We start from the raw sequence: 22,075 nt of genomic DNA on the forward strand, positions 1-22,075 counted from the left end.
CACCGCCACCGCTGCTAGAGCGAGGACGCCCCCCCTTCCCCAGCCCCTCACGAGCAGCCGGGCGTCCCCCTGCCCGCTGCTCCCCGTCCCCCCTCCCTGCCCGACCGGGCTCCCCGCCACGGGCCCCCACCCCCGGCCCTCGCGTGCCGGCCGCCCGGCCGCCTATTGGCCCCCCGCCGCGCTCGGAGCGCGCTCATTGGCTGCGGCGCGGGCTGGGGCGGCGCGGGCTGGGGCGGTGCGGGCGGGGCGGTCTTAAGGCGCCGGGTCGGGCGCTGCCCCGGTGGCGGCGGCGGGGACGAGGTGGGGGGTGCTGGGACTGGCCTCATGCACTGCGCCAGGTACGGTCCCGTGGGGCTCGCGTCCTCCTTCCCCCGGTGCCTGCCGTGCCTCCCGGTGCGGGGCCGCGGCTCTCCTCGGGGGCGCAGGGAGCGGTACCGGCGCTCCCCGCTGCGGTATTGCTGCTGGGGCGGGACGGGACTGGACCCTCTAGGCTCGGCTTTCTGGGTGAGCCGGGAGCAGTCGCGCCTCTGCGGGGCTCTGTCCTGCTGCCTCTCGCCGAGGTGTCCCGGTGCGGCTGGGTGACCCGTCTTGGCTGGGGTTTGCACAAGGCACGGGCTGTGTCAGGGTTAACGTACCGCCCGGACCGCGGGGAAAAATGGCTGTGAGAGCTGGGCAGTGCCCTTGAAACAGGTCGGCCTTTCCTCAGTCAGAGAGGAGAAGAGGGCAGGAAACCTGAGTGCTGCTTTATCCAGTGGTGTGTCAGGTCTGAAAACTTGTGGCTTAATGGCTGCTGCACATCGAGCCCTCTGCAAGACGGTTACCTCTTCACAGGCAGAGCTGGAAGCAGAATGGAGGCAATCGGAGGGTTTTGATAAGTGTAGGTGTCAATAATTCTTTTGCTCTGACTTGCTTCTCCTTTCTAGAAGCGGAGGAGGGAACAGTGAGTGGTGACATCCTCTTCTGGAGAGGGTAAAGCTGTGAGAAGATGTCCAGAGGTAGAATCTAGTCTGCCTTCCTTTTGAGAGGAGGGGGGAAGGAATCAGCCCCTGTACCTGTGTAGGGCTGCTGCCTTGCACTGCTTGCTTCCTAGAGCTCCCTTCCCAGTGTGAGCTCTCAAAACTATCTCCCTGCTCCCACCTTCAAAGCATCTGAAGTTCAAGACAGCCAGCGCTAGCCCCAAAAGGGAAACCTTCCTCTGTGGCTGGGAGTTGGGCATCAGTAGGCTGTCAAGAGTAAAAAGATAGATCTGGGGTAGCAAATGAGCTGAAAAAGTTTGTAAAAGTATGCAGCTCAGCCTAACAGTAGGTATGAAAAGCTCTTACTGTAGTTCTTAGCTTGGAAAAAAGCTCTGAGCAATGCAAATGAGGCTGGCTATTTCATGCCTCTTCATTCTAAAAATTGTGAATAACCACGGCTTACTAAGAAACCTGACTTCTCAGCAATTAGGGGAATTCAGCTGAATAAATTTCCCTAGGAAAAGGTGCAATGTGGATGAACCTGGCCCGAGTAAGAGAAGCATTGCAGTCTGCATTAATTTAAAGGAGGAAATGGCCTATATAAAGTGTGCGTGAATAAAAACTTGGCAAAACCAGGTAGAGATGAGAATGGTGTTAGCCGACAGGTGGATCTGCTGTCTGTCTTGTACAGCTGTCCTTGAGCTGAAAGGAGGCTGAAGGAGGCAATGCAGAAGGAATTACCTAGTGGGTATGTTGGGAAGCGAGCCTTCGTACGTGTTTTCTGAGTAAGCAGATGCTCTTGCTGAATGGATGCTGTGAAAGCCTGCTCAGAGCTGCTCTGTTAGTGTTGCAGGGTGGGAAGTTAAAGTACTGAATTGGAGAGTGTAGCTCTCGCTTTTTCTTGGCATTGGGGCAGCAATCAAGTACTAGAGCTGGCTGTGCGTGGCTTTGGCAGCCCGAGCTCTGCTGCATCACATGGCCAGTGGCCACTGCTACCGCTGCTGGCTCGCCCTGCACTGCGTGGTGGGAGCAGCTTTGGAGCCTGGCCTGCAGCCAAACAGGAGGTTTTTATTAAGGGAATGCTCTGTGTTTAAGGTCAGCTGCAACGCAGTTAACTTAAGGGGGATGTGTGTGATAAATTTGTCCAGCGGTATATCCACAGCCAGGCCAAAGATTCTGCCCAAAGGCGTCCAGCCTAGCCTCAGCGTAAGGGTAGGAGCAACGGGTATGATGTTCTGGGAGCTGCCTGGCTGCAGAGGCAACTCCAGAGCTACATCTGGCAAGGTGCTGGGTGGGTGCACAGAGGGATGGTGATGCATCCCTGGAGGAAGAGGCTGGATGCTGGAGGAGGAGAGGCTGTGGTGAAGTGACGTACAGCCTGTGCCTTCCAGAGGAAGTACTTGTTTCCAAAGGCTTGGTCCACCTTGAGTAGGTGAGCTGTATTTTGGCAGAGTGCTGTGGCTGTATGGGTGTTTCCCAGGGGCTCAGCACGAGCACTGTGGAGTCTTGAGGTGGAAACTCTGCGCTGGAGGTAAAAACCTGCTGGGCCATCTGAGCTCACATCTGTTTTAAAGTGCAGCAGCGGGAAGAAAGAGGCTCCCTCTAAGCAATGTCAGCTAAGTCTCTACCCTGCTGCTGTATCAGACTGTTGCTATCCTTACAGTACCACGTGCAGGCATTTTAGATGGAGCATTTCAGGGAGATGGTGATGATCAAAGTATGTAGCTCAACCAAACAAGTGATTTTTAGACTCTGAAAATTTGGAGTTTTATGAAAGCTGAGGTCAGTTGTGTACAGCAGCTTGTGACGAACTGAGTTCCTGCTCCTACAAAAGCATCTGATGCCCTGGGGAGAGTCTCTCCTGGAGGGAGGAGAGTGCAGCAGGAATACTGCTTTACATGGCATTGAAATTTGATAATCTCTGGGTTTTGTGGACATCAGCAGGACTGAGCCATGGGCTTTGCTTTGGGCCAGAAATGCTCTGGAGCCTGCTATTGCTAGCCTGGTAGGGCAGTGCCTGTGTGTGTCTTCAAATGGTGACTCTGTCCCTGTAGCAATTGGAATAGATCTTGTTCAAGGGCACAAGAGGCTCTGGTCCTGCCACTTCTGCTGTAGCACATTTCTCAGAGTGTTTGTAAATCATACCATGCAAGTACCTGCCTTTTAATTAAGCTTGAGGGACTTGTGGGGTTGATGAAAGCAAGTTTATTTGGGATGGTTTGGGGGCACTGGTGTAGCAGTTGTCTGACAGAAGTCCTATTAAAATGCTTTTCTAACATCAACTGACCCTTCTTCTCATCTTCCAGAGTATTAGACTATTTTCCTCACAAACAAGCAATGGCTGTGGATGTGGCAATGCAGCTATACCTATGCTCTTCACCATTGCGAAGAGAGAAGTGTGCTTGCAAAATTGCTCCAAAGCCAAGCAAGCCGTTGCGGCCCTGCATCCAGCTGAGTAGCAAGACTGCGCTGAATGGACCAGAAGAGACAGCAAACTCCTTCACACACAACAAAGTGAAGAAGAGGGTGTCATTTGCAGATAGCAGAGGCTTTGCTCTGACGATGGTGAAGGTGTTCTCAGAGTTTGATGATCCACTGGATATTCCTTTCAACATCACTGAGCTAATAGACAACATTGTGGGTCTGACAACAGTGGAGAGGGACAGCTTTGTCCTGGATTTTGTTCAGCCCTCTGTGGACTACCTGGACTTCAGAAACCGTCTCCAGGCAGACTGTGTCTGCCTTGAAAACTGTATGCTAAAGGAGCGATCCATTGTGGGAACAGTGAAGGTGAAGAACCTCGCTTTTGAAAAGACTGTGAAGATCAGGATGACATTTGACACCTGGAAAAACTTTGTAGATTACCCATGCCAGTATGTCAAGGATACGTATGGAGGGTCAGATCGGGACACGTTTTCATTTGACATCAGCTTGCCCGAGGGAATTCAATCCCATGAAAGAGTAGAGTTTGCCATCTCCTTTGAGTGCAATGGGAAGGTGTACTGGGACAGCAACAAGGGCACAAATTACAGGATCACACGGTCAGAACTGAAGTCTGCCCAGGAAGCCATCTGCACCCCACGGGGTCCTGACTTCAGCAGTGCCTTTGACCAGTTTGGGAGCCCTCGGTGCTCCTATGGCCTCTTTCCTGAGTGGCCCAGCTATTCGGGCTACGAGAAGCTAGGGCCTTACTATTGACCCAAGGCCAAAGTCCTGATTGACTGACTGTTGCTGGTGCATCTGCAGGCCTGGGAGCTGGTCTGAATGTGAGGTGTACGGAAAGGTAGAACAAGTATGGCTCTGTGTGGCTCTGCATAAGCCTCCCAGCAAAACCAGATGCACCGTGCTCTGCTGGCAGTGGACTTATAGTCAGGGAAGCTTCTCTGGCATAAAGAGCTGCCTTCCCTGTCCCAACTCAGATAACTGGCTCTCCAGATGCTCAAAGGACCGGGAGCTGTTGCTCGTGTCTCCAGTGCTGCTACTCCTTCCTCATCTATAAAGCTGCTAGTCTCCAGGGCAACACTACAGTGTGCTTATATTGTCTGTCCAAGCTATGTAGCGGTGGCTGGTTTGTATTGTTTGCCTAGTGTTAAAAGGCTCTTTCGAAATATGTTCTAGTATTATATTTTTAGTGGGCTGTACTTCAGCTGCAGGGTTCTCCTTGCAAAGCTGGCCTGTGCCTTTGGGTAATAGAGAGGTTGGCTTGTGGGGAACAGAGTTGTCTCCTTGCAGACGTCCTTGTAGTGTGAGGTCCTTCCAACTGGAGGCAGAAGGGGTGTGTTGAAAATGAAAATGCAACTGTGATGACAGGAAATGTGGCCCTACAGCCTGCCATATTAGGAGACATATGTGCCCGTGGGAGAGGATCCGATATGCTTAGTCACCAGTTGTTTTATCAGATGATCGTGAAAAACTCTTGTTTTACCCTTGGTGTTACCAAAAATAGAGATTAGCTGTAGCTGTGTGGTGCTTGTAACACAGCTGTGGGTTGACAGCCTTGACTGCCTCCTTCAAAACCTTCCAGTTTCTTTAATCACAAGTGATTGATGATGCTTTTTCTCCTTGATGGACATGTGAAATCAGCTGCTGGCCATGCTGGGCCCTGAAAATGCAGATCTTCCTCCTGTGGACTGTAAAACAGGGGTTTGTCTGGCTGGGGCCCAGAGTCCTGTGCAGGAGGCTGAGCTCAGGTGTTACAGGAGCTAAATGCAAATGGACCACATGTCTACTTTATGTTGTGTCCTGTTATAAGAAAGTGACTGTTGTGTACTTGCTGTGGTGGAAGTGCCTTGACTGAGAAAGGGATGGTATGTGCAATCCCAGCAATGCTTTGGGATAAACAGGCTTTGGAAATGACATTGCTTTTAAAAAAGATTATCTAATAGTTTGTTAGTCTGTGCCATGGACTGTTTGGCAGCTAATGGCATAGCACTGCTCGCATGTGAGTGTCTCTACTGCATGAGCATCAACATGCTGGGCTTCCCTTGCTGTTGTAGGGGTAGCTGCCATTTCAACCTGTAAATGCTCAAACTTTGCATCTGTGTGTCCATAAGAAGCAGCTCACCCCATCCGTGCAAAGAACGAGCTGTGAGGAGTGTGAGATGCGGGGTTATCCTTATACCACCCCTGGATGTGAAACAAATCACAGATGTGAGCCATCCCTATCTTCACAGAGGTGGCTTGTCTTCTGGGCCTGCGCTGAGGTGAGATGGCTGGCCTGTGCAGCATCAAACAGCCTCACAAAGCTTCTTGCATGCTAGTTGAGCAGAATAACTTAATCCCTCAGCTCAAAGGGAGAGTGCTGAATAGTTTGTAGAAATAGAGGTCAAGACAATCTTACTTTTTCTAGTGTATAAGCTTTATGTAATTTTTTGGGTGCCTATAATAGCCTATGGATGGGCTGGAGAGAAGTGATGGGCTAGACTACTTAACTTTTTAAAACCTAGCTTTTAATTCTGGAGACTACTGTATAAAATACTTACAAGCTGTTTTACCCTAACCTAGAAAGGATAGTATGATCACTGTTGGATGCTGAAAGAGGCAAGAGCTTGCAGGAAGAATAGCTAGCCTTCAACTGTTGCTTTTTCAAAACTCAACATCAATGCATGTCATCACTGCTTGATCACTTAGTCAACGTGGTAAATCTACTTGCTAGCCCAGAGCTCATCAGGCTTGGTTCCTCTGTTCAAACAGCTTCCCAGGTCAGCCCTTATAACCTGCATCTGGTCTCTCCTGAAGGGACTGTTGCCTAGCTTGGCTTGAACCTGGTTTTAAACTTAAAGCGAGTCTGAGTGACACTGATTTATTTCTTTTAGTGTATGGTGTAAATGCTGTAACACACTGACTGTAGGAAAGTCATGTTCTCCTGGCATGTTCTCATGCCTATGGAGAGCTGTTGGTGAGCCGAAACAAGGCATGTATGTCTGGGGTGCTGTGGATGGTGGTATCTCCTTATGGGGCCTGTTTGTTTTCAGGCTGTGGATGGGGTGTGCTTAGGGAGGAACATGGAAGATAAGCTAGAAGAGCAGTGCCATAAGTAAAAGCTAGGATGGGAACTATTTGACCTACAGTGGGTTAAAAATACTTGTGGCCTTTCCCCTTTCCCCTTTTTCCATTGCCAATGTGAACATAGAAGTGAGAGGTTGCTCTCCTCGCTCTATGCCTGGAAGTGCCTTGTGGGGTGTTTTGCATGTTTGTTTTTTAAAAGATATTTTTGTACACAACATTCAAGTGGAAAATGCACTTTATAATTGCCATGTAACGACTCTTAAAACTATGGTTCTGTTTTTATCTGATTGTTAAAATAAAGGTGAAACAAAATGTTGGCTGTGTCATGCTGTCATCTTATTTAAACACCCACTGGGGCTGGGGAGGCGATTTGGCCACGGGACCAGCTTCCTGCAAGCGGCCATCGGCAGGGAGGAGCGCACGTCTGCTGTGGACTCTGCTGCCTGCAACAGGAAAGAGCTGCCTATTCCTGCCAACACAAATGCTCCCAGAGCCTCTGCAGCCGCAGGAAGGAGGTGAGGAGCCAGGCCCTTGTCTCAGTGCACTGATTTCTTCAGGAATCACTGTGTTCCTGAGCTACTCTTCACTCTTCCCCTGCTTGCAGTCCCAGGAACAGCCTTTTCAGGTTTTTCTGCATTTGTTTCAGGGCAGTCTCAGTCCTTCCCGCCCCCTCGACCACCTGGCTTGATCTGGGATCAATGCTTTCTCTCTGCCAGGGTACTGGGCTGTGATGAATGCTAGGAGAGGTGTTGCAGTAGGAAGGTCAGGCTCTCTTCTAATACCAGAATCAAAGTGAAAGTTAGACCCTTCTTCACCTCAAACTAGTTCCTGTTGTCACTGCAATAAAAAGCACTGGCAGGAAACATGTCCCTTTGCAGAAAGGGAACAACTCTGGTATAAATGCCAGCCAGGGCTTGTTTCAGGATTGGACCTGGCTTTGGCCACAAAGACCAGGTCTTGGTGATGCTCTGAAGGTGTTGTATTTCAAACAATCAAGTACTGAGTTGGGTGGCTTTTGCCACTTACAGATAAGGTGGTAAGAAGGAAAGCTGGGGGGAGGTGAAAAAAAAGTCCTTGTGTGGTCTGGCTTGAGGGACTATGCAGGCAGTACTTCCCATCATGCTACAAAGCCTTGCAGAGAGTGATCTTAGCCTTTGCTCTATACAGAAATAAAACTGAGCACCTTTTGACTGTGGTTATTTTGGAGTCTCTTGCTTTCATAAGATGAACTCTTTCCAGGTGTTTTTGCTTTCCAAAGCAGCTGGGTAAGGTAAAGCTTTTGGTTTCTCAGGTTCCTTCCCCCAGTCTTTGCATCACAAAACCAAGCATGCTGACACAGTGGGGTGCAAGGTCTTTCACCAAGTTGTGAAGCTGCTCCCCTTAACAAAAGAGTATGGGATATGCATGTACCTAGGAAAAGGGTATTGCATGGTGTTTCTTGCTGGTCTGTGATGTTTTTCTCCCCTGTGGCTTAGGTGAGCCTGTGTTGGCTGTGACCCACTGCTGTTTGTGCCCAGAGGCCCTTCTGGCATTGTCTTTATGATGAGGTTTTTTCCAGAGGTGGCAGAGCTGCTCTGCAGTGGGAGTGCTTGGGTCCTGGAAAAGGGCACTGCACAGGCTGAGGGGTGTACGGGGGCGAGGGGGGGGCAGAAAGTTATGTGTGTGTGATTTTTCACATGCAGGTGGGTAAGAGAGAAACCCTGCATGTAATCCCCTGCCTGACAGCAGTTACATCATGAGATATAGTGTGAGGCAAAGGTCTTCGCTTCCTTGGCAACAAGCCACTCCTTTTTCTCCCCAAATTCTTTGTCACCTCCACATCTAACAAACTGCTGTTAAGCACCATTAAAAGTGCTTCAAATATATATTTTTTTACTGCTGTTCTTTTAATCAAACACACCAAATAGCTCTTTTACAAGGCCATCTGATTATTTTTCTGGTTGCAGGGGGAAAAATAAATATTTTTAAAAGCTATTTGCCTCCCCCTGCCCCAGCACATCCTCAGGTGATTTGGGTGGCTTGTCCAGAGCTGCTTTCGCATCTGAACACCGGTCCAAGTTCATGAGTAAGACAACTGCACTCAGCCATTTCCTGTAACAGTTTTGTGGCCGAAAACCCCATATGATGACAGTTTCTGTTTGAGAGATAAGGAAGTCCAGGCTAAGCCTGCTGACATCTGGGGCAGCAGAGGAGATGTACAAGCATTAGAAGGACCAAGACCCTTTCTCTCCTAATACCCAGGTGTTACTTGCTAGAGTGTATAGACATTGCAATTACTGCATTTATAAAGCCCTTGGTGGCAGGTGTGATTGTGCACTTGCTGTTTCATATACAAAGGTTTCTTAGAGTACCTCCTGGCATACCTTCCCCAGCCTTTGCTCTGAGGTTCCCAAACATCTGTATCCTAAAGGTTTTCAGTGCCACCTCTTGGCAGAAATAATTAAGCTGGGATGTCATGTTTATCTTGGCCGAGGTGTCTGGAGCTTCAGGTTTCCTATGTCTGTGCTCCATGGACAGCTCTGTAAAGGGTATCGGGGGCAGGTGTTCCTCTGGTCCATATCCAACTCACTTTGCCAAGCACAATCTCCCACTGGCCCAGGGATGCTGTCCTTCAGGGGAGCAGCTCTGCTGAACCCCTGCCACCACAGCAGCCTCATCTAGAGCACGTGGGATTGCAAGTCCTAGATGCAGTGACAAAGGCAGAATATGCGCTCTCTGCACCCACATCCTGGCAGAACAGGGTCAAAATGGTTTAAGTAGTTTGTTAAAAGTAGATCCAAGCACCCCAGGAAGAGCACAGGTGAGAGTTTGCTGCTCTCTTCCCATTCTCATGCTTGCTAAGAGGGTCCTTGCTGGGGAATATGGGCTGCCAGAATTGTCCCCAGCCTTGTCCAGCTTTCAGAGCAGGGCTGGTGATGAACTGAAGAAGTTCACTCTGAAACTGCTCATGTATTGAAGAAGGTCCTTGAGTTCAGGTTTCAACACATGTTTAGCTCATGGCCCTGCTTAATCAGAAAGGGAAGCTCTGTTGCTAACTGAGCATCAGACAACAGTGCAAGCAGAGCTACAGCTGAGACACATGAGCCTGAACGTGGGGAGGTGATGAGCAAAAATGTAGGAAATCCAAGAGAGGCTGACTGCTTTCAAACCCAATGAAGACAGTTTAGCCTGCCATCTGTTTGTGCCGCTGTACAGATGCTGTATCAGCACCCCACAATCTTCACCAGGCCAGACTCAGCGTGGGGGATGCCTCTCGTGAAAAACTGCTCTCAGCAGCGTAAGTTGCAGAGGGTAGGAAAACTGTCTCTGCCAAACCATGGGAGTGTAAATGTATCCAGATAGTACTTTGCTGCTGGAGCAGATTTTTCCTGGTGTTAAACGTACCTCTTACAGGCGCTCACAGTGGAGAGTGATCTGTGGAAGATGCATTTGCCTTGCTAACAGAGGGCAGCAGGAGCATAAGAGGGGAGGAAGACAGAGTGCATCATTTCCCAACAGCAGTCAGCATTTCTTCTTTGGTTTCCCCTCCACAAACCATCAGCAAACAAGTGTCACTAAGACACTGGGTCTTTGGGGGCATGTCTCTTGTCTGAAAGGCAAGGGATAAATGGTGCTTCCTCTGTGACATGTACGATATGGCTTCCTGTTGCTCTGTAGTGTCTCCCTTGTGTTCTACATCAGGGCATTGCCCTTTTCTCTCTTACGTACTGTGACTCTGTTTCCACCACTGCCAGCCTAACCATCACCAAACTCAAGCATGAACTTAGTTTCACAATGTCTTCCGCAAGCTTGTCTGGGGGCAGGAAGGTCACTTGTGTGCAGTGGGAGGAGGCTGCGCTAAGGACACAGCTCTCAGTAGCACCGAGAGCACCCTGCACTCCAGGGAACAGCACAGAGCTTTGCCATAAAGCCAGCAGCTGGGTTACAATGCTCCCACACTCCCCTGATATTTCCACGTACTTGCTTCTACTGGGCAGTTCAGCTGGCTCTAAACTATTGCAATAAAATGTATTTACGTCCTTGTCTCTTTTTGATGGAGCTAAGCTTCAAACCAGCTGCTCTGGCCCAGCAAGGTTCTGCCATGCTGCAGCCAGAGAAGCTGCCTAGCCTGTCTTTATCCTCCCCCTTGGAGGGGTACTGTGCCAGACAGTTAGCTGTCTTTAAAGACTTGTTATTGACATTTACACAAGGCTTAAAAAAGAAAAAGGGTGTCTTTGTTGAAAAATAATTGCAGCTGGCGTGTTCCTTTGGTACAGATAAGTCAGAGCAGTCACCAAGTTAAGTACTCTGGCTTCTGGAACAGGGATGCGGGCAAGCCCTTCCAGCCAATGCATTAGTCACAGATATCTCTGCTCCGATGTTGCTATGCAGTCTTGGGGGGAGGAAAGGCTCAAACTTCATAACTCAGGAGAAGCATGCTCAAAAGAGCATAAAAAAGAGGGTGAAACATTCAGGATATCTCCATAAATGCTTTAATAGCTTCCAGCTATTTCTGGTGTGGGAGTCTTCTTGAGACCATGGTGATGTCTTTATATTTAATGAATAAGGTTCAAGTGGAAAGAGATCTCTGAATGTCTGCTCCAAGCAGGACCACTCTCACAGCTAGTTGAGGTCACTCAAGGCCTCATCCATGTGAATGCTGATGACCTCAATGATGGAGATACCACCACATCTCTGTGCCATGTCCCAGGGTTGCACTGCTCTCCTGGTGAAAAGACACGGTCCTCAGGAATCAAAGGAACTCTCACCAATGTTGCAGTCTTGCCAGAGCACCCTGTTTGTTCCAGCTTCTAGCCAGATTCAGCACATATGGATGTGAGGGGACAAGGTAAATGGCCATAGGACAAAAATATTTCAGGGCTGGCACATCCTAACCCATGTGTAGTTCAGGGCAAGGGAGCGGCTGCTGTTTGCATATGGCAAGGTACTTGCCATTCCCCAAGGCATCCTGCAGTAAAGGGTAGAGCCATAGTCCCAATACAATTGCTGGAAAACCCTGCTGCCAAAAGCTGAAGACCTAAACTAACCTGCAGCCCACCTTCCAATGACATCCCTCAAGGTCAGTCTGAGCAAACCAGACTCCAGTTTCCTTCCCAGCACTCAATATTCAGTAGTAGGGAACTCATGATCTCCTGAGCCTGATTTCCATCTTTATGGTCCCTGCCAGGACAAAACTGGAGCATTATCAGCAGGAGTGTAATTCCTTGGTGTTTGTGTGGTGACACTCCAGCACTATGGAGACAGAGACTTTTATAGGAAGAAATATAATAGTCCTCCCCAGCCCCACTCAGGGTTTTACGACTGTTCCCCTTCCACACATTATTCCCCTGGACACCTGGCAGGTGTTGCTTCTCCTGCATTTCCATACTTGTTGTGATTTATTGGCATCTGGGAGAGCATCAGAAATGCAGAGTGTTTATTCATCTATGAGCTCAGCTAAATGTGTCCTTGATGGTGTGGCAAGCCAGGGCTCAGGGTAGCTCGAGGTGATGTGGTGACAAAAACCATGAGAGGCACCTTCCACCCCTCCCTCAACAGCACACACGGTCACTGGGGTAAGACATGTTGGCACAGGTCTCCCTCTTGGGATGAGGACTGTCACAGCCCAGCTCTACTGTCTCCAAGAAGCTGTCTCCAAGCACATCAACTCACAATAGGAGGCAAACTAAAAATAAATAAATCTATTGAACCCTCTACTTCTCCATGGTGGCTTCTGCCGGAGAACTTCACTTCAGAGACCAGAACAATTATCACTTGAATGTTTTATAGCCATGCAAGCAATTATAGCAGACACGTACTAACTTAAGTTGGTGGTCAACAAGATTTCTTAGAAAACCAATGAATCTACACACAAATCTTTCAGTGCTTCTAAATGCCCTGCAATAACATCCCAGTGTGGGTAAACAGTGAGCCATAAAGCCAGCAGGGATGCACTCACTGAGGGTTAATAGCAGGATGACTGAGCATTTTAGTAATTTTTCCTTTTTTTAGTTTTGGTGTTACTGCAAGGAAACACAGCTTTTGTTCAGGCAAGCTGTGTTGTGAGTGTTATTTCTGCTAATAGGTATCCTGTTTTAGTCTAAAATTGAAGAATTGAGTATTTATTAACAGTTTAGTACAAAAAGCTTTTGTCATTACTTATCTGCATCAAACTGGATTTAGTGTCTAACCACTTACCTCAACAAATACGGGCACTGCACACATGCCTTGGTGGCCTGCTCTGAGACCTGGGAAACCCATGGCATTCTCAGACTGCTTAGCACCCTCAGAACCCAAGGGGTGGGTGTCTTTGAGGGCTGGGCACCATGTGAGATGGTTCCAGCTGGCAACTCAGGATCACTTTGAAACAGAAAGCAGAGTTATCTCCCTCTGAAATAAGAGAAATATGTGCTAGCAAGGAAAGATCTCCAAGGGCCTTGTCTTGGCCACAGTAATGCCTGTAGGAGGCATCTGTGCCCTGGGTGAGGGGATCAGGAGCTTGCCTTGGCCATCCTCCTCTGGCACACTGACAACATGGAGCAACTCAGCTGTGCTGGGAAAAGTCCATCGTTGGCCTTAAGGTGACTGGATGAGAAAACAGGACACTGGCCACGCCAGCCACCCCTGCCCCTTGCCTCTCTTCTCCTCTTCCTGGAGCAATTTCTCAGGTTGGGGACAGGACCCAGGTGTTCAGTTCGGCACGTGTTGGCCCACATGGCCATGGGGCACAGAGGTGGCCTGGCAGGGGACAGCACATACCTACTTCCTTATCACTTGTTCTCAGCTCCCTTGTCGAGGACACCAGAGCCCACGCTTATGCATGAAGAAGTCACACAGGGAAGGCATAGAAATTCATGCCAATGACAAGTTAGTGAGCTTACATGAAAAACACAGCATGCTTTTTTAAGGATGTGGGGGCAACCAACTGGTTGCATGAGCTCTACATCTCTTGCTACCATACTACCTGCCAGCAGCTGCGTAGTGGTCCTCCAAGTCTGCTCGTCCCCTTCCCTGCCAGATCAGGTCTCAGGTAATGCGGGCACAACACTGTCTGGTCCTCCCCAAGAATGTTTCCTATCCCAAGAGCAGAGCATTGACCTGCCTTCCAATAGCCAGGCAGAACCACTGACAGGCAGAAAGCAGTGCTAAAGATACTCTCAGGTTGGTGTGCTTCATGCTGTGCACATCCTCCAAAGCAGGTCTTGTGCTGTTCCTCAAGTTGGCTCCACACTGTTTGGTAGAGCCAACCCTTCACTTGCCTGCAGCCTAGATTATTCACCTGCGGATGTCTACTAGACCAGGCATTATTTCTGAGTGCTTGTTGTAACTTGTCTTGATGCCTGCGGTGCTGCCTTGTTGGATGTGGCTCAGAAAGCACGATGAATTGAGTGGGGTCCTTTCAGCACAAACTGTAATTCTCATATGGTCCCTCTGGTCCAGCAGCAGCACCTGCCAGAACTGGCAAAATAGCCCGTCTTATAAAGACGGTTTGCTAGACTGACTTGTGGGTGCCAAGCTGAAGGTGGCCAAATTCTGGGTACATTAACCAACCTCCAAATAACCATACAACCCCCCTCCCAAGCAAAACAATGGGATATGGGAAGCCATGGCTCCAGGTCATTTCAGTGAAGCTAAATACCCTGTATAAGGCTATAGGATGGCCTGCACTCCTACTGAGGAGACAGAGGAGCCCAAGTTCTGGAGTGGTGGCAGGGCCAGGCCATCTCTGACCCCTGTCATGGAGTGGAGAATGTGGTTTCACGTTGTAGGGCCTGGGACAAGTCCCTTGTGCTGAGTTACACCACTAGGCATCAGAAACACTCACTCCTCTTGCTTGCTGTGTGCTTGGAAGGGCTAAGTTCATCAAAACTGTAGCTGGAGTATGTCAGCTTGGGAAAATTCTGCCTCACAGATGAATGTCTGGGATGAAAGTGCCAGCATGCCTACACACTGTGCCAAGCTGAGCCAACACAGGCTCTCAGGTTCCCTCTGTTTTAATACAGCTAAGCTCATGCTCAGCATTAAAGCACTGCTTAGATCCCCAGACATTGCTTTGCACAGCCACACTGCAGAAGGTGCAGCTCTTTTGAACATCCCTAAGCTAGCTGTCAACTTGAGCCATGCTTTTCATCAGGCTGGGAATGGGCTGCAGGTCAGTCTCAGTGGTCCCTTTGCTGAATGGAAACAGGTCGGCATTCTGATGCAGCACATGCAGTTATTCATCTTTTCTTGTCATCAGTCAGCTCCTTACAGCAAAGCCCCCCAGTGATGACAGGCATCTCCCCCCATCACGGGTAGGAAGAGCAAGGGAGAAAGAAGGCCTCAGCTTGGCTTTCTAGTTAACAAAATGAGAGATCTGCCAGAGTCTGGAAAAAGAGCCCATGTGGCAGGACCCTGCAGCTCCACCCTCAGGGAATGTGCATTTCTGACGCTCAATCTTCCTACTTGAGAGAATACACTTCCAGGATCAGCTGCACGCAGAGAGACTTGTAAGCCAGTCCAGTACAACTTACTTTAAATAAGGCTCCACCCAGCTCTAGCTGAAGCCAAAACGGAAGCAAAGGCTCTTTTCTTCTGAAATACACAGGAGGTCATAAGCTAGCTTGGGGCTGTATTTTCAGCTCTAACGTTGCTTTTCAGCTCTGCTGCTTGTGTTCGTGCTTGGCCGCTTATCCCTTTCCAAATTCCAGTGGTGGATTGCCTTTGTTTCCTTAACGATGTGAAGAAGAAAAGGGTTTGGACACGATCTTACAGGAAAAGAGCGAATGCAATTTATAGCATCTTGCACCAAGGGAGCACTGAGAACAACTAGGAGCCTCAAACTCATCTGAACCTGAACCAGTAGCCAGATTTTATCAAGGTGATGACCCAGCAAGAGGAATGGGTGGGCAGTAACCAAGGGGAGTTCCAAGCTGCAGTATAGACTCTGAGAAAATAAAAGACTGGCACATCTGAATCCTGGGGAGATCTCCAGAACTCAAACTTTTCCATTGATCAGAGAGAGCGATCCCTTCTCAGAGGATTGACCTTTTGGTATGGAGCAGCTCCACGGCCCATCAGACCAAGCTGTAAATACAGCCCCAGGGAACCAGACCACTCCAAACTGGTACAATTATTGAACTGTGGGAATGAATAATCATCCAAACATCTTTCTCCAGGCGATGCAGGGAAGAAATGCCACCAACCATGTGAAAATTGAGACCATATGCTTCTAGGATGCTTTCTGAGAGAAGCGTGCTTGACAAAGCTGGAGTGAGGTCAAGGCTGGTTCCAAGGTCAGACCCCAGCACAGCAGTCCCTCCTCTTCTGGTACCAGGGACTCTCCCAACTCTGGTCATTATTTCCACTGCAGCCAGTGCCTACTTTTCTGCACTACCTAGTGAAAGGCTGAAAGTCCTTCAAGGCCAAGACAGAGCTTGTGCTTTATTTGTTTGAAAAAAAATGAATGCTAGAAAAAACAGATGCTGAAGAACTGCCTCTGGCCTCCCCCATCTGTGCATGAAGCCTCTCCTTCTGCCTCTCTTTCCGTTTGGCAGGTGTTGTCTGGACCAGAGCCATAGATAGATGCAGGATCTATTTTCTGTTGAGCATGCAAAAGAGAAGTTGTTGCCCGGCATAGCCCATGCCAGAAAACTCTTTGATATGCACTTTAGCAGCTGATCTGATAATACAGAGGTGCTAGCCTCTGTCCTCTGTGCTTCATTCCCCAAAGAAGCAGGGAAGTCGTTGCTTTTTCTTTCCATGAGGAAGCTGATGGACATAACCTGGCACCTGAAAGGGGTTCTTCCACAGTGCAATTAGTTTCTGGGAATTTGGGGATCTTTCACATCCTGAAAGATGGCATTTTCCACCTCTTTGGAGGCCTGTTGCTCCTTTGGATTTCTGTGTGCCAGTAATGGAGCCTCATATGTGCATATGTTGGAGCCTCCCCGACGCTTTGGCCTGGTTATCCTGTCCTGAACAGCCTCAGCTACAGCTCCCACATTTCTGGAGGGCACGTACCAAAGGCTGGGAAACTGAGACAAAGCAAAGCAAGCCCTAATCAAGCAAGGCAGCTAGTTATTACCAAGCTGTTATTTCTACTGCAAGAAGCCCTGGAGCAGCAAAACTGCTTGCCTCGTGTATGTTCATTAGCAGCACGGATAAGAGCAGCATTGATTGCAGGCTATAATTAGATCTCTGGGACCTTTCTGGACTGGCTTTCTCTGGCATTGTGCTACTTTGAAAGCACTTCCAATTTCTTTTCTCATTCTTTTTCTCTTTTTTGAATGGTTGGGATGGCATTTCCCTATTCAGCAGATTTGGGACAGTTTCTGTTTTCTCCATTGTGGCTCACAGAGCTCTCCCCAACATGGTGCCACAAGCTCCACACCACAGAGTTAGCAAAAGCTCCATTGTTTAACCACTCCTGGTCCCTTGGGCTGTAGAGTTGGCCAGGCTGTAGCTCTCTTCTTAGCACTGCATGGCTAACCTGCCAGGCAGCCCTGCCCGCTTCAGTTAGCTTGCCAAGATGTAGTTTCATGAGCATCTTCTTCTGATGATGACTCTGAGTTTCCTGGAATTGCTTTCTTAGCATGTTCTGCGCAGCCAGCCTAGAGCACTCCCAGAAGAGATGGATGCAGTAAGCCAACGCTAAGCACATACTCCCGGCACAGTGGCCTACATGGAAATTATTACTCTTCCCCTGGAGTGCTGGAAAACAGCCTGAGCATCCACTCAATGAAAACAGGGGAGGAAGCATGAAGGGAAAGACCCACAGCACAAAGGCCCAGTGTTCATGAATCGACACTCCACATGGTAAAAGGGACCCAGGGGTCTCCCTGCTTCTGGCTTCCCCTGCAAAATGCTGGTGTGTTGGAGACAACCACTGAACAAGGCCCTGCAGTGGGCTTGGGCCTTCTGGCCTGCACCACATTCATCTTTCTTTGCCACATCCACAGACCATTCCTGTATCTTCTGCTGCGCCGCCCACACAGCAGCCGGGAGGCAAGGGCAGAGGTGCCGGCAGCCCAGCTGGCATTACGGAGCCAGAGGCAAACACGCACACCAAAGCTTGGCTGACCCGTGTACTGAAGCAGGGTACCTGAGGAAGCATGTTTGTACCTCTGGTTTTGAACCCAAAGCCAAACTGATTGAGATTAAAGCATATTTTCTGAGTGGCACTCTCTTTGAGGACAGAAATTCACCCAGGACAAAACATTTTGGTGATGAGCTACTTTTTGGCTTCCTACGTTCTCATTGGAGACTTGCTGATCTTACACTGACGTGTAATCTGAACTCGATATATACTGAGTGCCTGCCTCTTCCCCATACCTTCAGACAGCAATGCAAACTCTGACCCACCCAATGCAAGTTAATCATGCTCTTTTCTGCAATGTCAACATGAATTTTACCCTATTGTTTGTGCTTCAAAGCTATGTGAATTGTTGGAAGCAATTTTATCTTTATTCCATAGCCTCCCCTTCCCTTTCCCTTCTCTAATCTTAAATTGCTTTTCTGCCCATTTAAAGTTAAAGTTCTGCTCTGAGAAATGACTTTGTGAAACTGTATTTGCTTATGTATTAAATTTGTTCCCTGATTGAGATCTAAGCCAGACCTGCTGAGGTTAGTGTCTCTCATATGGTAACATTGCTTGTTAGTCCTCTGAACCCAGGAAGAACCAGTCCAGCAAAGGGAGCAGGTATTTTATTCTGGGTGATTTTCTAATTACCTTTATCAGCTCTGCACGTGCAAACCACCAGTATCTAGCCAAAAAGTCATCACTGGCAGAACATGGCCTGGCTGGAGCTGAGAAGCTTGATTATAAGCAAGAGGTGAAAAAGAAATTACAAGCTTGAGTTTCAGAGCCCAGCACAGACTCTGACCTAGCTCACGCTGATTAGCAGCCAAAAATTTAAGATCAAGATCACTATCTGTGGATATGGCACAAAGAAGTTCCCCAAACCGAGCAGCATGATTCGGGTCTCCCCATTGACTTTCTTTTACATGTAGGTGATTTTTGATCCACAAAGGTCTTTTGGTACCTAACTCCCCATCTCCCCTGTAGGTCTTACATGTTGTCTAGAGCAGCCAGTCATAAACCAGGCTTTGGCAATGCCATCAAATAATTTCCAGCACAGAACTGCTGGAGCAGTAGAACAAGAACGTTTCTAACCAGCACGGGCTACAGACAGAGCCCCTCTCTCCCAAAATAACCATGGGTTCTCAGTAAATCAGTCCGGCGGGAAGAAGAAACAGACACCACCATTTCTGTCCCAAGGTATTTGACAAGGCAATGCATAGTTTGCACTGGAGCCGAAGTCCATTAGTTTAGCAAAAAAAAGCCGGCAGCACCTGACTTTCTAATGTAACCTGATACCACTATTTAATGTCTACAGTGTGAATTATTAACAGAGTCCCACCCAATGCTTTATCAGTGGGAGGCTGGAAAAATCACCTACTTCCAAGAGCAGGTTCAATTTCTTTCGTCTGACCTAGATTCTATAATTCTCCCCCTATCTTAGCCTTGTTTACACTTCTAAATTGATATACATGACGTGTGGCTTACCACCCTTCAATGAAAAGATGAACAAGGGGGTGAAGGTCACTGTTACCTGTCTATTGGACAGGGACAAGCTGAAGGGGAGGCAAAGAGAGAGAGAGAGGGTGGTACTGTTTTCTTTTGATATAGTTTGGCACTGAAACTGCACACGCCTAAAAATAAATTGAATTTTTAAAGGACACTATGACAGAGACAGGTTTGTGGGGTAAAGACAAATCCTTTCCTGGCCAGACAGAAACTCAGGTCATCTCTGTCTCTTCAAGGCCAGTCTATCATGCTCCTGTCTTCCCATTGCCCTGCGCTCCCTTGGCAATCTCCCTGATAGAAGCCCACATTTCAAGTGTCCCATTCCCCTCCTGGTCTCCTGTCCCCATCTCTGTTTCCCTCTGGAAATCCACTGCTGATAGAGGAGCCCATCATATCATCCTCACTTCTATCAGGGACCGAGCCATGCTCCAGGTTTCTCCTGAGATGTCTGCAGCTAAGTGGTACTTGGGCATTTGGATGCTCCTGCTGCCCATGTAAGCTGACCAGCCAGCCATGCTGTGACGTGAGAAACGTGACAGCCATGCTGCTCAAGGGCTTGGCTTCTCGCCCGATAATTGGCTTGAAGAAGAAGGAGAAAAAAATTGTTTGCAAGAGTATCATGGAGAGACATCAAGACGGGGCTATTAATAACAGCAAGACGTAACCTGCAGGCCACATGTCACGAGGCCTCATGGTGAGGCCATCGTGTGGTATGTGCAATTCAATGTGCCTTTGTGGAGAGGCAAATGTAGGGTTACCTTGGACCTGCAGTACTCAACCTTTACACTGAATATGCCAGTGCTTTGTGATGTTCTTGGGAAACACCTCAGGACCCCCAGGAGTGCTTCTCCCTTCTATGAATGACCTTTGCTTGATCCTGTGCCCATCCCCTACCACTGCAGAGGATGCCACAATGGGCAGGTATCATCTTTCCTAATCCTCACTTAGCTGAGCTGCCATACCTAGACACAGACTAAAAGAGCCTTTGACTCACCATGGGCAGTTGCTCCCACAAACTGCTCCATTGGGAGCTCACCCTGCAGGAAGCTACAGGACCACACAGAGGCTGCGTGGCTGGGCAAAGCAGGCAGCATATCCGGCAGACAGCAAGTCAGGCTTCCCTCTGTGACACATGGGTCTCTGCCCTGGTGGACACAGTGCCTTAGGCTGGCGACCTGCCTGCCTGTCCCCTGCAGCTGCTCACTGTCGTGGAAGTCCCTCCATCCATGGACTGCAGATTCAGATGCTTTTACCCCAGATCATACTGCATTTATTTGTAGGACCTCAAGAATTTTCATTGCCTTGTTTCCTGGCCATCTTTCTAATTTTTCCAGGGCAATTAGGGCTGACATTTCATGCCACATTCAAAATCCTGGAAAGTTATTGCAAGCGAATGCCCTCACTTGTCATTGAGATGTGCAGTCTCAACTCCCCTTTACACAACCCTTGCTTTTGCACACAGACCACAGCCCTCTTTCTGTGGGATCCAGTCTGCTATCCAGCACCTCACAGACCTCTGGTGATATTATACCCAGCACAAACCATTCCTCCGTGGAATCCAAGTGTCTCCCTTTTCTGCCAGCATCATGCAGAGACAATGTCCTGCTCCCTCCCGGCAGTACTTTCTCTTCTGCAAACCACAACTGGCTCCTGCTTTACAGCAGTGAAAGCAAGATCTCTATTTCACTGTGTTACTAGGAAGTGAAATTATTTCACAGTATTTGCCAAAATATCCTTCTTCCCAGCTTTCAGTACGACCAGGAGTGAAAGGAAGATGCAGCTCTAATTTCATCTGCTTGAACAAGTGTTTGGCATGCAGTTTTCATGGGGTAGACCCCAGGGAAAGCCTAACTGCCCACATGGGACCCAGCTTCCAGCACTACTCACTCCCATGACTGTCAGGTCTCTCCAGCCAAGGGCAGAGGCCAGCAAGGACCCCAGCCACATGTGTGAACCAAACCCTGGTGTTAGATCAAGAGTGGGGATGGCCTTAGGGGTGACTCCATCCATGTTGAGAATAGATGCTGAGACAAGGTGCTCTGCACAGGGTACACACCTTGGGGCACAGGTAAATAACTCCCCCTTTAAAAAGGAGATGGAAGGAGGCCAGTGATCTGGGAGGGACTGGCAGCTGTGCTGAGGGACAGAAGGGCAGCCTGGGAGAGGCTGGAGAAGGCTGATAAGGAAAGGTGGAGAAACCCCACCCTGTTCCTCATTCCTCGTCAGTGGCTTTGCTATCCCCTCCTGCCACTTCCAATACACAACCACCAGGAAAACAGCTGTTGGTTGGTGAGAGGGTGTGCCTTTGGGCTGAAGGAGGAGGAAGGTACCTGGAGAAGAACCTCGAGGCCAGAAAGGCAGGTGAAGATGTCCCAGCACCACCAAATGGGAATGATGGGAGAGTTGAGACTGAAGGAAATTGCAGTGGGAGGCCTTTTCTGTTTGCACCATGTGCCCTCACAGGTCTGAGGAAGGAAAGCAGGGTTCTCCAGGCTCACCATGGCCATCCTACTCCACCATAGTGCTCCACAGTAGAGGAGAGTGAGGAACTAGAGAGAGATCACTCCTTTGCCCAAGGCACAGCAGCAACCACAGATGAGGATGCCTCAAGGTGAGGTAAGTTGCACATTTCTCCTCCGCCCAGCAAGCAGCTCTGCACAGCAGATTCCTCTGAGGAAAGGAGGAGAAGAATGTGTGTCACACCCTGACCAGAATCCAGCCAGCAGCTTATAGTCACATCAGCTGTCATAAAACTGCAAAATAACCTTGTAGCTTAGCCAAGCCAAACCCTGTTGCTCTGAAATTAATGTAGTAAAGCAACTCCAGTCAGAAGGCCCATGGGAGACACCCCAAAAGAAAGACATAAAGTTTTCTTAAAGTTGCTTGTAGGGTAGGTTAAGAAGGCCTTCTTCAGATGATGATGAATGGTCATCTAAGCACAGGGTAGCAGAATCAGCAGGGATTTTGCCGGAGGCAGTTAGACTTTGGAGGCAAAAAATTCTTCCCATGAGATAACGAAGTTGCTTAGGACCAAGCTTTTCATAAGAAAAGTCTGGCCCAAGCA

At 48.9% G+C, this 22,075-nt stretch overlaps 2 protein-coding genes across 3 annotated transcripts in view; one reads left to right on the top strand and one right to left on the bottom strand.

Annotated features, from left to right (window-relative positions):
- Positions 1-251: 251 nt before the first annotated feature.
- On the top strand, positions 252-6,776 carry PPP1R3B (protein phosphatase 1 regulatory subunit 3B). Its single transcript, XM_074866686.1, has 2 exons — positions 252-338; positions 3,263-6,776. Exons 1-2 carry the CDS (start codon positions 325-327, stop codon positions 4,152-4,154), a joined length of 906 nt encoding a protein of 301 aa, XP_074722787.1. The 5' UTR covers positions 252-324; the 3' UTR covers positions 4,155-6,776.
- A 4,146-nt stretch (positions 6,777-10,922) lies between these two features.
- The window catches only part of ERI1 (exoribonuclease 1), a 38,511-nt gene continuing 27,358 nt past the window's right edge, over positions 10,923-22,075 (bottom strand). The window contains exon 8 of one of the 2 annotated variants that reach the window (XM_074866692.1): positions 10,923-11,169. The gene's annotated coding sequence lies outside the window, so the exon portion shown is untranslated. Of the gene's footprint in view, positions 11,170-20,258; positions 21,682-22,075 lie in introns of those variants that run through there. The other variant, XM_074866689.1, reaches the window with a different exon arrangement.

Source organism: Strix uralensis, chromosome 4 (assembly GCF_047716275.1).
Source record: "Strix uralensis isolate ZFMK-TIS-50842 chromosome 4, bStrUra1, whole genome shotgun sequence".
NCBI lineage: Eukaryota > Metazoa > Chordata > Aves > Strigiformes > Strigidae > Strix > Strix uralensis.